The sequence below is a fragment of the Diabrotica virgifera genome, chromosome 4 (genome assembly GCF_917563875.1).
Source record: "Diabrotica virgifera virgifera chromosome 4, PGI_DIABVI_V3a".
NCBI lineage: Eukaryota > Metazoa > Arthropoda > Insecta > Coleoptera > Chrysomelidae > Diabrotica > Diabrotica virgifera.
This window is the reverse complement of record NC_065446.1, coordinates 95,093,418-95,106,090: the sequence shown is the minus strand read 5'-3', so window position 1 is coordinate 95,106,090 and position 12,673 is coordinate 95,093,418. Positions and strand designations below refer to the sequence as shown.

The 12,673-nt window shown below is 33.4% G+C and overlaps 1 protein-coding gene across 10 annotated transcripts in view; it reads right to left on the bottom strand.

Annotated features, from left to right (window-relative positions):
• Positions 1-12,673, bottom strand: part of LOC114326081 (rho GTPase-activating protein 21-B) — an 811,276-nt gene that overhangs the window by 227,039 nt on the left and 571,564 nt on the right. For all 10 annotated transcript variants that reach the window (XM_028274292.2, XM_028274294.2, XM_028274293.2 and 7 more), the window contains one exon: positions 7,057-7,185. In XM_028274292.2, coding sequence (XP_028130093.1) covers positions 7,057-7,185 — 129 coding nt within the window. The remainder of the gene's footprint in view (positions 1-7,056; positions 7,186-12,673) is intronic.

Here is a 12,673-nt window from a genome sequence, read left to right as displayed (position 1 = left end):
TCCGGTGTTCCCATACATCAAAGTTTGTCCGACTAGACACCCTTAAGCTATTAAAAAATTTTCAGCTTGCTATTAATCAACTTTTTTTTCATACGCGGGATCCAGACCTAACAACTAAAGAATTTAAAAAAAAATATCTTGAATTATCTCTTTAAAGTTATCTATTAAAAGTAAGTGTGAAAAACAATGATATAAATAAAAACAGTTTAGTAATAATGTATTTACTATGATAATTAATACAATATACATTACTATGATAGATGATATTTATTTTAAGACAATCTTAAAAATTTATTTCTCTACGAAATATGAAATGTGTTAAAAATAAATAATAATTAGCAGTTGGATTTGATTTAGTTCATTCAGAGAAAGTCATGTATGTATACCCTCTCTGATGATAGCTTTAGGAGCATGAAACCGGTTAGGGTGTTTATGGCACTCTCTGAATGAATTGAAATATAAGACGGCTCTAGTTTTCGTTTTGCAGCAAAATTATTATTTATTTGTATCTATTTACGTTTTCGTTAGAATTTTTGCCACGCTGAGCAGGCAGGAAGTGAGATGAAATTCATATCTCCCCTAGCCTTCTTTCCTCAGCATTCGTATGGTTTGCAAATTATAGAAACCACAAAGGCGTTACCAGAAACTTGGTCTCAATAAAAGTTTTATTTTAATATTATTTTAAATTTTATTGAAGTAAAACTTTCAATAATTGTATTGAAAATGTTTATCTTGATGCTCGTTCGTTAAATTGATAAACGTAATTTAAATTGTAACTGAAATAAAAGTTAGTTTCCACGTTAACAAAAATAAACAGAATAATTCAATTAAAACGTTACGAATTGTCCGTTACGAAATTGTATAGTTACGAAGTGTCGCGGTTACGAACTGTCGCCCCTACGAATTGTCCGTTAGAATTTGTGTGGCTACAAACTTTCGCGTTACGAGATGTCTGGTCACGATCTTGGAACAATGATGAGCTCAACAAATGATTACTTCCAGGAGATCAAAAGCAGAATAGATAAGGCTAGAGAAAATTTTAACAAAATGAGAAGAGTGCTCTGCACCAGAGATTTGAAGTTAGAGCTAAGGCCGATGCCACACTGCAGGAAGTTTGGTAGGATGGTAGTTGCCTGCCTGGCGACCATCTAGCTACTTTTACCACGAATAACAAAACGACGGTAGCCGCAGTGGCTTCCCAGTACCATCTAACCATCCGGTGGATCGCCAGGCGTCTATCCACCCATATCAGTCGTGTTTGATATTCCATCCGGGAGCCTGGCTATGGAGGAAAGCGTAATAAGTGCTGTGGATAAAAGAAGGGCAATTTGGGACCCAGCAGACTCACTATGTGACGAACTATGGCTTAAAATATCTGTTTTATTTATTCTTTGCAGTTGCAGTAAAAAAATCCAATATTAAAGTCAGGTGAATTTAAAAAACAATCTGTACCTTTAAGTCGATTTTTCTCCACTTTTTGAAAAGTGTAGTTAGTGAGTTTTACCTCTAATAGGACGATATGCTAAAAAACAAACCAAATGTAACGTAACAAATGAAACAAACGATTCCTCAGCAGTCAGTTGGATACTGACTTCTGACTTTATTTCACTCTTTCACTGCGTCCAGGATGCAGCGCCCCTCCACCATCCACTTTTAAGATCCACCCTCTAAGCGACCATCTAGCATCCTGCAGTGCGGCATCGGCTTAAGAGTTGGGTTGGCTCGATGCTACGTTTTCTTGACTTTGTTTTATGGAATACAAGCTTGGACATTCAATGCGGCATCAGTGAAAAAACTGGAATCATTCGAGTTGTGGGTGTATAGAAGAATTAAGAAAATATCATGGACAGAACAAGTCACACACAAAGGGGTTCTGAGAAAGATGAATAAAGAAATGGTCTTAAATACAATCAAAATCAGAAAATTGGAATATTATCTCGGACATAGTGATGTAACGATATTCGTATTGGCATTCGCATTCGCGAATATTTGCATATTTTTGCATATTCGCATTCGTATTCGCATTCGCGAAATTTGTGCGAATGTTTTGCGAATATGAATATCAGAAAAGAAAAATAATTTGAGCATAATATTAATAAAATCAAAATCTATTGACTTCTAATCGTGTTTTATTACGAAAAGGTAACTTAAGAGGAAACAGTAGCGATCAACAGGTAGCGAAAATGCGTTCCAAGATTTCGGCTGTAATTTTGAATATTTTTTCGAGATATTTGGCACACGTATTCATAATATAATAAAGAATGGCGGTACAGAGCCCAATTTGAAAAATATATTAATATGTGGAAATTACTCTGTAATTAAATACAATATTAAAAAAACGAGCCTGTACCGCCATTAAGAAGAACAAAAAAATACACTTTCTTCAAATAAACTTTTTTATCCGATGCCTAGATTTTGTGTCATTTTGGAACTACTAATGAAATAAAAAATTTTATTAGTTCCAAAATGACACAAAATCTAGGCATCGGATAAAAAAGTTTATTTGAAGAAAGTGTATTTTTTTGTTCTTCTTAATGGCGGTACAGGCTCGTTTTTTTAATATTGTATTTAATTATAGAGTAATTTCCACATATTAATATATTTTTCAAATTGGGCTCTGTACCGCCATTCTTTATTATATTACGAATACGTGTGCCAAATATCTCTAAAAAATATTCAAAATTACAGCCGCAATCTTGGAACGCGTTTTCGCTACCTGTTGATCGCTACTGTTTCCTCTTAACTTCGTATAATCACATATGAGCCTTCTCGTTATTTTATTATTTGGTATTATGTAATACATCTTAGGATCCAGATTGATTTACACTAAATATCAAATAACTTCTCATTGTAAATTTAGAAAACATTACAAAAATAGGAACAAATTAAAAAAAAACTGAATATTTGCATTCGCATCTGCATTCGCGAATGTCGGTAGCAGATATTCGCATTCGTATTCGCGAATGTTCAAAAAATGACATTCGTTACATCACTATCGGACATATTACACGTGGCGAGAGATACAACTTGCTTCAACTCATTATGTAGGGAAAGATCCAAAGAAAAAGAAGCATAGGGAGAAGTAGAATATCATGGCTGAGGGAATGATACGAATGTACATGTACATCAAATGAAATTTCAAAGCAGCCGTCTTTAAAGTCCGAATAGCTATGATGATTGCCGACCTCCGTCGCGGAGGTGGCACTTAAAGAAGAAGAATGGATGTAAAGTAAATCAATATTATTTGTAATTTTTTTTAAGTTTACTTTTAATTTAAATCCATAAACTTTAATAGCAGTATTTGGCATTATAATTTTCTATCCCTTAAAACTTTTGGTTAGAGCTGCACTCGGCTGCATTCTTTCTCGAGTTTTTGTGTCATTCGTTTGAGTGTGTTTAGTCTAGAAAAAAAAATGCTTAATAATTATGCTCTGTAGCCACTTTCTTAAGTTAAAAACCGTCGTGTAATATAAACATGCAAGTTCAAATAACAGCTAAGAATGTTAAGGTTGCCACTCAATTTTTAAATGGGTGGCTAAAGGTATATATATGTAATCACATACCCCCATTGTATCGCATTCTGAGTTCTAACCAAGATGGCGCACGGAGTTAATTTATAGAGGTTTATTGGTGAAAAAACCCACAAACTGTGGTAAGTTTCTACACCCATCTCGATCCCTACTACATGGCTAGTTCGTGCCGTCTCTGCATTCCCGTCATTTTTACCGATAAGGGCATACCTGAGGGTTACTGTGTCCTTATTTTTTTTGTCGGCCTCTCATCGCCTTCCCGTCTTTCATAACACATGGTAGAGTTGTAATTTATTTTTTTTTTCAAACAACTCCATACTCAATTGATAGAGGAACGGTAGTTCCACGAGCCAGTGCGGGCCTGTATGTACGGAGTATTGTAAACATTTGATATGATATGGAAAGAAATGCGTGAGTATTTTCATTGAGAAAGTGTGATAAGTTACTTATGGTAATTACAAATATAAACCATTGAATGGTTTTGCATTTTAAATTGGCTAGTAAATTAATAAAAACAAACACTATTTATAATTTATTTTGAGTCAATTTATACTTTTAGGATTAGTGGAATTCGTCTAAATATTTTAATCCGAAAATATTGTTTATTTTGACTGCAATTGCCAAAGATTTATTATGCCTACGAAAATAATCAAATTTTGATTAATTCTATATTTGGAAGGAATCGGATGCATGATACATTATGCAATATATGCGCCGGCTTATATATGCAAAAAAAATTGTCAAAGCTGAACCTAAAGGCTAATTTAAATATAGAAGATGTTCCTTAGCATGGGCAGCATATGGTCGATTACAAACAGTATTTAAATCAAACTTGCCAAACACTTTAAGGGGATGGGTACGTATTTTCGGCTGCAATGCTATTCAAATCGGGATTCATTTTTTTCGAATCCTGAGAAAACTAATAAGTATTTTTGAAAAATTTAAACGCAGATTGAAAGATTACGTTCTTACCGAGGGCCGAAAGTCCCTGAAAACTTCTATAACGTTTATTTTAATAAATTACAGGGGTGAAAACTAAGAGAAAATGTAGTGTGATTTTTAATTTCAAATATCTCATTGACAAGAAACTTTTTATTTATTCTAAGGGACTTGCGGCCCTCGATAATAATTTAGTCTTTCATTCTGCGTTTAAATTTTTTAAAAATATTTATTAGTTTTTTCAGGATTCGAAAAAAATGGACACCATGTCCGTGGTGATATTTTCCAAATCGAACATTCGCTATCTTTGTCATACAACGCACTGAGTCAAATAAAATATGATGACAAGACAGTGACAGTTTTAAATATTTGACATGTCATCGGGAATATTTTGAGTTGTTGATTAAATAATATTGGTGTATCAACCTATCAATTATTGATAGGTTGGAATAGGGTACACATGCTAGCGTTTGTTGACACCAGGGTGTTGAAATCAGTTAGGAGTTCGGGTTTGGAAAAACAGTACATTTACAAATACTAACAGATTTGGACACCAGAGTGTTGAAACCAGCTAGCTTTTTTAGTGGATATACATGCATAAAAAATGCGAACGAATATTGACATTGATTTTATACAGTGAGGATGTTTGAGTTGGAATAAATTAATTTTCTCGAGAATGGGCGAATTTGGAGAGAAACCCTGAGACAGGTCGATTTTTATTTTTAAATTATGACCATTTGGCATATATGTCATACTAGTGACGTCATCCATCTGGGCGTGATGACGTAATCTATGTTTTTTTTAAATGAGAGTAGGGGTTGTGTGATAGCTCATTTGATAGATTATTTAATATTGTCTATTAAGTAATATAAACATTAACATAATTATTTATACAGGGTGTACAAATTTTTTTTAAAATTAATTTACACAAAAAGAAGAATGTAAGTAATTAAGTTAATTCAAAATATATTTTACTGCTGTCAGAAGAACAGATAATAATGTTTATTTCGCAGATAAACATTGCTTTTCGCTTAAATTCAATGTTCAAACAGCTAAGAGACAGGTGGGTGGCAATCTTAACATTTAATTTAAGCGAATGTTTATTTGTCAAATAAACATTTTTTTCTGTTTTCTCACAGCACGCAAATGTATTTTGAAAAAATATGCATTCTTCTTTTTGTCTCAATTAATTTAATTCTCAAAAACTTTTTTTTCGGATACCCTGTATAAATTATTATGTTAACGTTTATATTACTGAATAGATAATTAAATAACCTTTCAAATGAGCTATCACACGACCCCTACTCTCATTTAAAAAAAATCATCGATTACGTCCTCACGCCCAGATGGATAACGTCACTAGTATGATGTATATGCCAAAAAGTCATCATTTAAAAATAAAAATCGACTTGTCCCAGGATTTCTCTTAAATTTTGCCCCTTCTCGAGATAATGAATTTATTCCAACTTAAACGTCTTCACTGTATACCTACCTACTTCTGCGGAAAAATATTTGAGTGATTTAGGTATTAATAAATAATTAAACTTGTTGGGATATGATCAATATAAATATATTAACACAAAAGAACAACATAAAAAATAATATTGTGTTAATGAGCAGATCCATGCCCTTTAGCGTTAGGTTGGTTCTGTGTGATGTTTCTCATCAGGTTTCTATTTCTTTTTTTCCGTTTGTTGCCTCGGTTTTCGACGGACGTCCAGATTGAAAAAAAGAAGTAGAAACCCGATAAGAAACATCACACAGAACCAACCTAACGCTAAAGGTCATGGATCAGCCCATTAACCTAATATTATTTTTTATGTTGTTCTTTTGTGTTACTATATTTTATATTGTACATTGTACATATCCCAACAACGTTTAATTATCTGTTAATACCTAAATCACTTAATTTATCTATGCAATATAATTATCTATGCAGTATAGCCACTAAAAAAGCTAGCTGGTTTCAACACTCTGGTGTCCAAATCTGTTAGTATTTGTAAATGTACCGTTTTTCCAAACTCTAACTGATTTCAACACCCTGGTGTCAACACACGCTAGCATGTGTAAATGTACTGTTTTTCCAATCCCTAACTGATTTCAACACCCTGGTGTCTACACACGCTAGCATTTGTAAATGTACTGTTTTTGCAAACCATAACTGATTTCAACACCCTGGTGTCTACACACGCTAGCATCTGTAAATATGCGCCCCGGTCTGCTAGATGTGAGATTCGATAGAACATTAAGCTTTAAAGAACATCTTCTGAAGACAGTTGTGGTATTCCCTGTTTTCTTTTCCTATTGTTGTGAATTAATTCTTTAATCTTTTTGTGTGCATTAAAACTATCCTGTCTTTTCTGGCATTCTTCTATTTCTGCGCATTGTTCTTTTAGCCAATTGTACTAATTTCTCACTAATTTCTTTACAACTTAAAAAAAACTTCATTCAACACTCAACGGCCTCATATTCTTTCCATAGTCATAGTTTTGTTAGTATTTATTTTTTATTGATAAATAATAAATTAGAAGAATAGAAGTTGTTTTTAATAATTTTGACTGAAACTTTAAAAAAAAATAATACGTACAGCAACTGAATCAGGTGGATAGACGATGAAATGCCTGAGAGTGAATCCAAAACTATCGCCATATCGTCGTAAATATAGGCTTCTTGGACCTCTACTGCCTCTAGGTACAGGAACTATCCCGGGTTGATTCTGTAATAAAATAAAAAACATTAGTAATATATAAAGGATAATAACTTACAGCTCCCGGAGCGAACCTTGACCGGTGAGAGAAATCCTGTCTGTGTAGGGACTGTAGAGTTTAGATAAGCGTATGAACGCGTAGGACAGCGTTTCTCATCGGCAATGGTTCGTTCCGGGAGCTGTACACATACATGTAAACAAGAATTTGATAAACTTCAGATAACAAACGAAATAAAAGACGTTGATGGAATCAGTGCCAGATTAACCATTAGGCATTTTTATACTCCATGTTCTAATCATTCCCTCAATTTGGTAACAAATTTTGATAAAAGCTGGTAATTATTTTGGTATGGTACGTTTTTTTTTCAATTTCTACCCACCGATGGGCCTTATAGTCCATTCACTTACTGTAAAATATTGTAAAACCTCCGGATTTTCAAGAACCTTTTGATTTGAAACAAGAGCTTGGATTGACATGAAATTTGGTATAAGTATAGCTAACATGTCAAATAAAAAAGTGATATTGTGCCAATGTGTGTTTTTGCTCTACGGTTGAGTCCACCCTTTCTCGGGAGTGAAAAAATATACCGTCAAAATACGTCCGGAAGTGGATAAACTGACTAATTCTAAGCAACTTTTGTTCAATAGAGTTTTTTCATTAAGTCAATACATTTCGAGTTTTTTGCAAGTGAATATCTTCATTTTTCAACAAAAAATTTGTTAGACGTTATTAGACGGTTTTTCGCAAATAACTCAAAAAGTAAGTATGTTCTCGAAAAAATATTCTTAGCAAAAATAAAGCTTTTAAAAAATTTAAAAAATGGTGTATGTGTGCGCAGTCTGTAGACCCAGTAGAAGCAAAGTTGTAGCTAATGAAAAGTAGGTTTTCATTCGTCAAATTCCAAATCGAATATTTCAACGTGAAATAATAAAAAAATGAAGCACTTTTCATGGAAAACTCCTCATAACTTGTTTAAATGTTTTAAAAAAGCATTATTCTTGTTTAAAAAAAATTCTATCATAAAAAGTAAGCAAGATACGCTCAGAATAAAGTTGATCCCATTTTTTGGGTAAAAAAAAACTGGTGAAAATAACCCCCCAATTAGCATCCCAAATGAAATTAATCCTTACCGCTTCACAAGCTACTTTACTTATGTATTGTTTATATGCTCTGTAAGTTTTATCGGTATAAAGTGCTTATTTATAAAAGGGCTATAGTAGAAAGGGCTTGAACAAGTCACTAATCACGAGTGTATGCAATTTTTTTTATTTAGCTTAATGCCTCGACAACTAATGGAAATTGGCATGGTACAGTGGATTTTCCAATCAGGTACCTAGTGTAGTGGGTAGTGTGTGTGTTGAGTAAATGTCTTGTTACTAAGCAAAGTCGTCATTGTTTTTGCAAAGAGACGCTAATTGTATCCGAACGTCTGCGGTTCCTCCGGTGAGTACCGATCCCACATGGATAGAAACTATTTTCATTTATTAATTTTTAATGGGGAAGTCTACTGTGACAAGGGAAAAAACAGGTCGATTTTCCAGATTTTTTTTTGCTAACAAAATATGACTCGTACATTAAATTAAATTAAACCGTCATCTTTATTATATATTCAGTATTTGTAAAAAAAATTTCAAGACGAAATATTCAAAATTGCCGTCGTGGCACTCCTTCAAGCACAGGTCCGTTTTTTTTAGGTGCCCAAACGGTGTACATGAAATCTCACGTCTGTGTGATATGAAACAAAACACAAAATATGGTTATCATCTACATAGTATTGACTCTCGTCTGACGGAGAATTTTTTCGATAAAAAATTTTGGTCTCCAAAAAAAGCCTCTTGAAATTATTTTCTATTTTTTGCCCAAATTTGATGTTATTATTGTTTATAACAATTAAACAAAAAACGAATATCAAAAAAATTCTCCGTCAGGCGAGAGTCAATACTATGTAGATGATAACCATATTTTGTTTTTTGTTTCAGATCACCCAGACGTGAGATTTCATGTACACCGTTTGGGCACCTGAAAAAACGGACCTGCGCTTAAAGGAGTGCCACGACGGCAATTTTGAATATTTCGACTTGAAAAACTTTTTACAAATACTGAATACATAATAAAGATGACGGTAATTTAATTTAATATATGAGTCATATTTTGTTAGAAAAAAAATCTTGAAAATCGGCCTTTTTTTCCCTTGTCACAGTAGAATTCCCCCTTAATAAATGAAAAATTCCCTACCCAGGGTATGCAAAATTTGAACAGTCATATTTTAACCAATTTTTATCTTCCAAATATCTGAAATATTCAGAAAATCAAAACCCATATTTTTTACTCTAACATTTTTGGCACCACTAATAATTTTTAAGTTATTTTGAAAAAAAAAGACATTTTATTTTCAAAATTTCAAAAAATTTGTTTTACTTTAAATCCCAATGTTTTGAAATATAAGCACTGTGAACCGGTGAAACTTACAGATCATATTATAAATAATATAGGTACTTATAAGTTTTTTCAAGATTTTCATAAATTTTCAAGATTTTTGTGCCAAAAAAAGGAATCAACATTATTTTAAGCTTTACTTGCTTAATTTTGATACTTGAAACTTGTTTTCAAAAAAACAAAAATAAAACTTTTTAACACTTTAAAAAAGTTGTGATGATTTTTCACCGAAAAGTGCTTCATTTTTTTGGTAATTTACGTTGAAATATTTGATTTGGAATTTGTCGAATACGAATCTACTTTTCATTAGTTCCAGTTCTGCTTATGCTGGGTCTACATACTTCATACATACACCATTTTTTTAAATTTTGTATACGCAATATTTTTTCTAAGAATATTTTTATATGCTATATAGAGCTTATATATGCTCGAAAACCGTCTAAAAAGGTGTTTATTTTTGTTGAAAAATGAACATATTATATTCACTCAAAATATTGAACATTATATTCACAAATAACTCAAAAAGTATTGATTTAGTGAAAAAACTCGATAGAACAAAAGTAACTTAGAATTAATCAGTTATCCATTATTATTTTGAATGCATGTTTTTTCACCCCCGAAGGGGTGGCACTCATACCCAGGGCAAAATCACATATTGACACAATATCCCTTTTTTTCTTTGGCATATTAGCTATAGAATATTAATGAGAAGTTTTTACATTGTCGTAAATTATTTTTGGAGTAACTACTTCCCAAAACCATAAATATCTGTAAATTTGTTTTAAGTAAATGGTCGATATAAAGGGGTCTACTTCTTATGGCCGCCTAGGGCCCCATGATGCCTTAAACCATCACTGGATGGAATGTAGAAAAATTTCAAAGAATATCTTGAAAAAGCACACTCCAGTTGCTAAGAAGTAGTGGATGACCCAGACTTTAAACAATATGAACGAAAGAAGAACGAATAATATAAAAAGATTATAATATTGATAAAAAAGAAAATCAAAGAAGCAAAGAAATGAGACGTTTCATGTAAAGAAAGACATTAAAAATGTAAAGAAATCTAGAAACTGGTAGGAACATGATTCTTTTAACGTTCACATAAATATCAAAGAATGTCTTCTTCTTCTTCTTCAGCCTATTTGCGTCCACTCCTGGACAAAGGCCTCCCATGAGCTCTCCACTCTTCTCTGTTTTGTGCTATTTGGTGCCAGTTAATTCCCATTTATTTTTGCTTTGATTTCATCTAGCCATCGTTTTTGTGGTCTTCCTCTACTACGACTGTGCTCACGTGGTCTCCAATGTACAATGTTTCTCGTCCACCTTTCGATGTTTTGTCCACGTGCCCTACTCAGTTCCATTTCATTTGCGCAATTCTAAAGCGAGCACTACACTCTCGGCGAAGTTACTTCGCCAAAGTTGACCGAAGTCCGAAGTACCGTCCCTACACACTCGTTCTACTTCGCGAGAAACACATTTACGCCGGGCGATAAGGACTTCGTTCCTTTGACTTGATCGCAGAGACCGCCACCGAATGGAAGTAGACCGAGGCGTAGCAAAGTCTCACAAGGTGGCCTTCTACACTTTCGTACTTGTTGAACTTCGATCGACTTTGCCGAGAGTGTAGACGGCGTTTTACAATTACATCTTCCGCCTTCGTCCTGCTTCGCACATCCTCATTTCGTATATGCTCCCTCAGAAATACTCTTAACATAGCTCGTTTGATCGCCCTCTGTGCCGTTCTCAATCTATTGGCTGATACCGATACCTCTGTAAGTGTCGTGGTGTCCATTCCATAGGTCATAACTGGTAGAACACAACTGTTGAATACCCTGTTCTTTAGATTTATTGGTATCTTTTTGTTTTTCAACACATCACTGAGTCTTCCTACTGCTGCCCAAGTCATTCGGATTCTTCTAGTTATCAAAGCATGCACCAGCATCGAAAGAACAGAATTATAACAGATAACGATGGAAGCCTGGATGTGGTAGGACCCACAGTTTGCAGCTGGTTTTGTCTTCACGTTGATTACTGAGCTCCTCCATTGTTTAGTGACAAGAATAAAATATATTTATCTTTGTATCGTCCTCTAGGTGTGAAGTCCATGTTGATAATCTTCGCGGATGACGTTTAATCATTTTTTTATTATACTAAGATCCGTATCGATGGCGAACTGAAAGAGTCATACACTTCTGTCATTTCGCTCACTTAACCATGCTCACCTATCGTTCCTGTCAAATTCATCTATATTCCTGTTTTCTTTTTTTGCATTCCAATGTCCTATCAGCATTGGTTCTTTCTTAGGAATGTTAGGATTGGTACCTTTCTAATATCAGGTGGTATGTTTCTTCTACTGTATCTTCTGCCCCTTCGGATGTTGGCATTTGTACCTGTATAATGTGTATTTTGGCTGGTTTAGCATTTAGTGTTATTTTGATTATTCGATCATTTACTGGAAGGTATTCATGTACATATTTTGCCCAATGTATTCGAATTAATATTGCTACGCCTTTTTTTCCTGATTTGTTAGCTCCTGACTTGGCTCATGAAAACTATTATTATTCTAGTTTTTTACCGTACGTCACTGTGCTACTATCAATGGACGCGCAAAACAACATGTAATGTTGTTTTATACCTGCACATCAGGGCTTAGTCGATATATTTTAATACAAACTTGTATAATTGTGTTTATCGCATTTCAATTACAACATTTCGTTTTAATTTAATTTTCTAATTAATTTCTTTGAAGTTTTTATCTTTATATTCGAGTTCGTTGAAATATATTTTTAAAAGCCCATAAATAATGTGTACATACATGACAAGTTGTGTGATTCACCTTTCATAACGTACACTATAAATATCATACTATATGCTATATACACACAATAAACTATTATTTTTATTGTATTTTCCACAGGTGAAAATACAACAGCTATAGTATAAATATAAACTGTTGCAGTTTTAGAGTATAGACTGTCTAATTTCAGTACGAAGTTCCAGCACGATTTTATCTCCTATGCCTTTTTAATACTGAAAATGTCATATATGAAATAAGGAAAT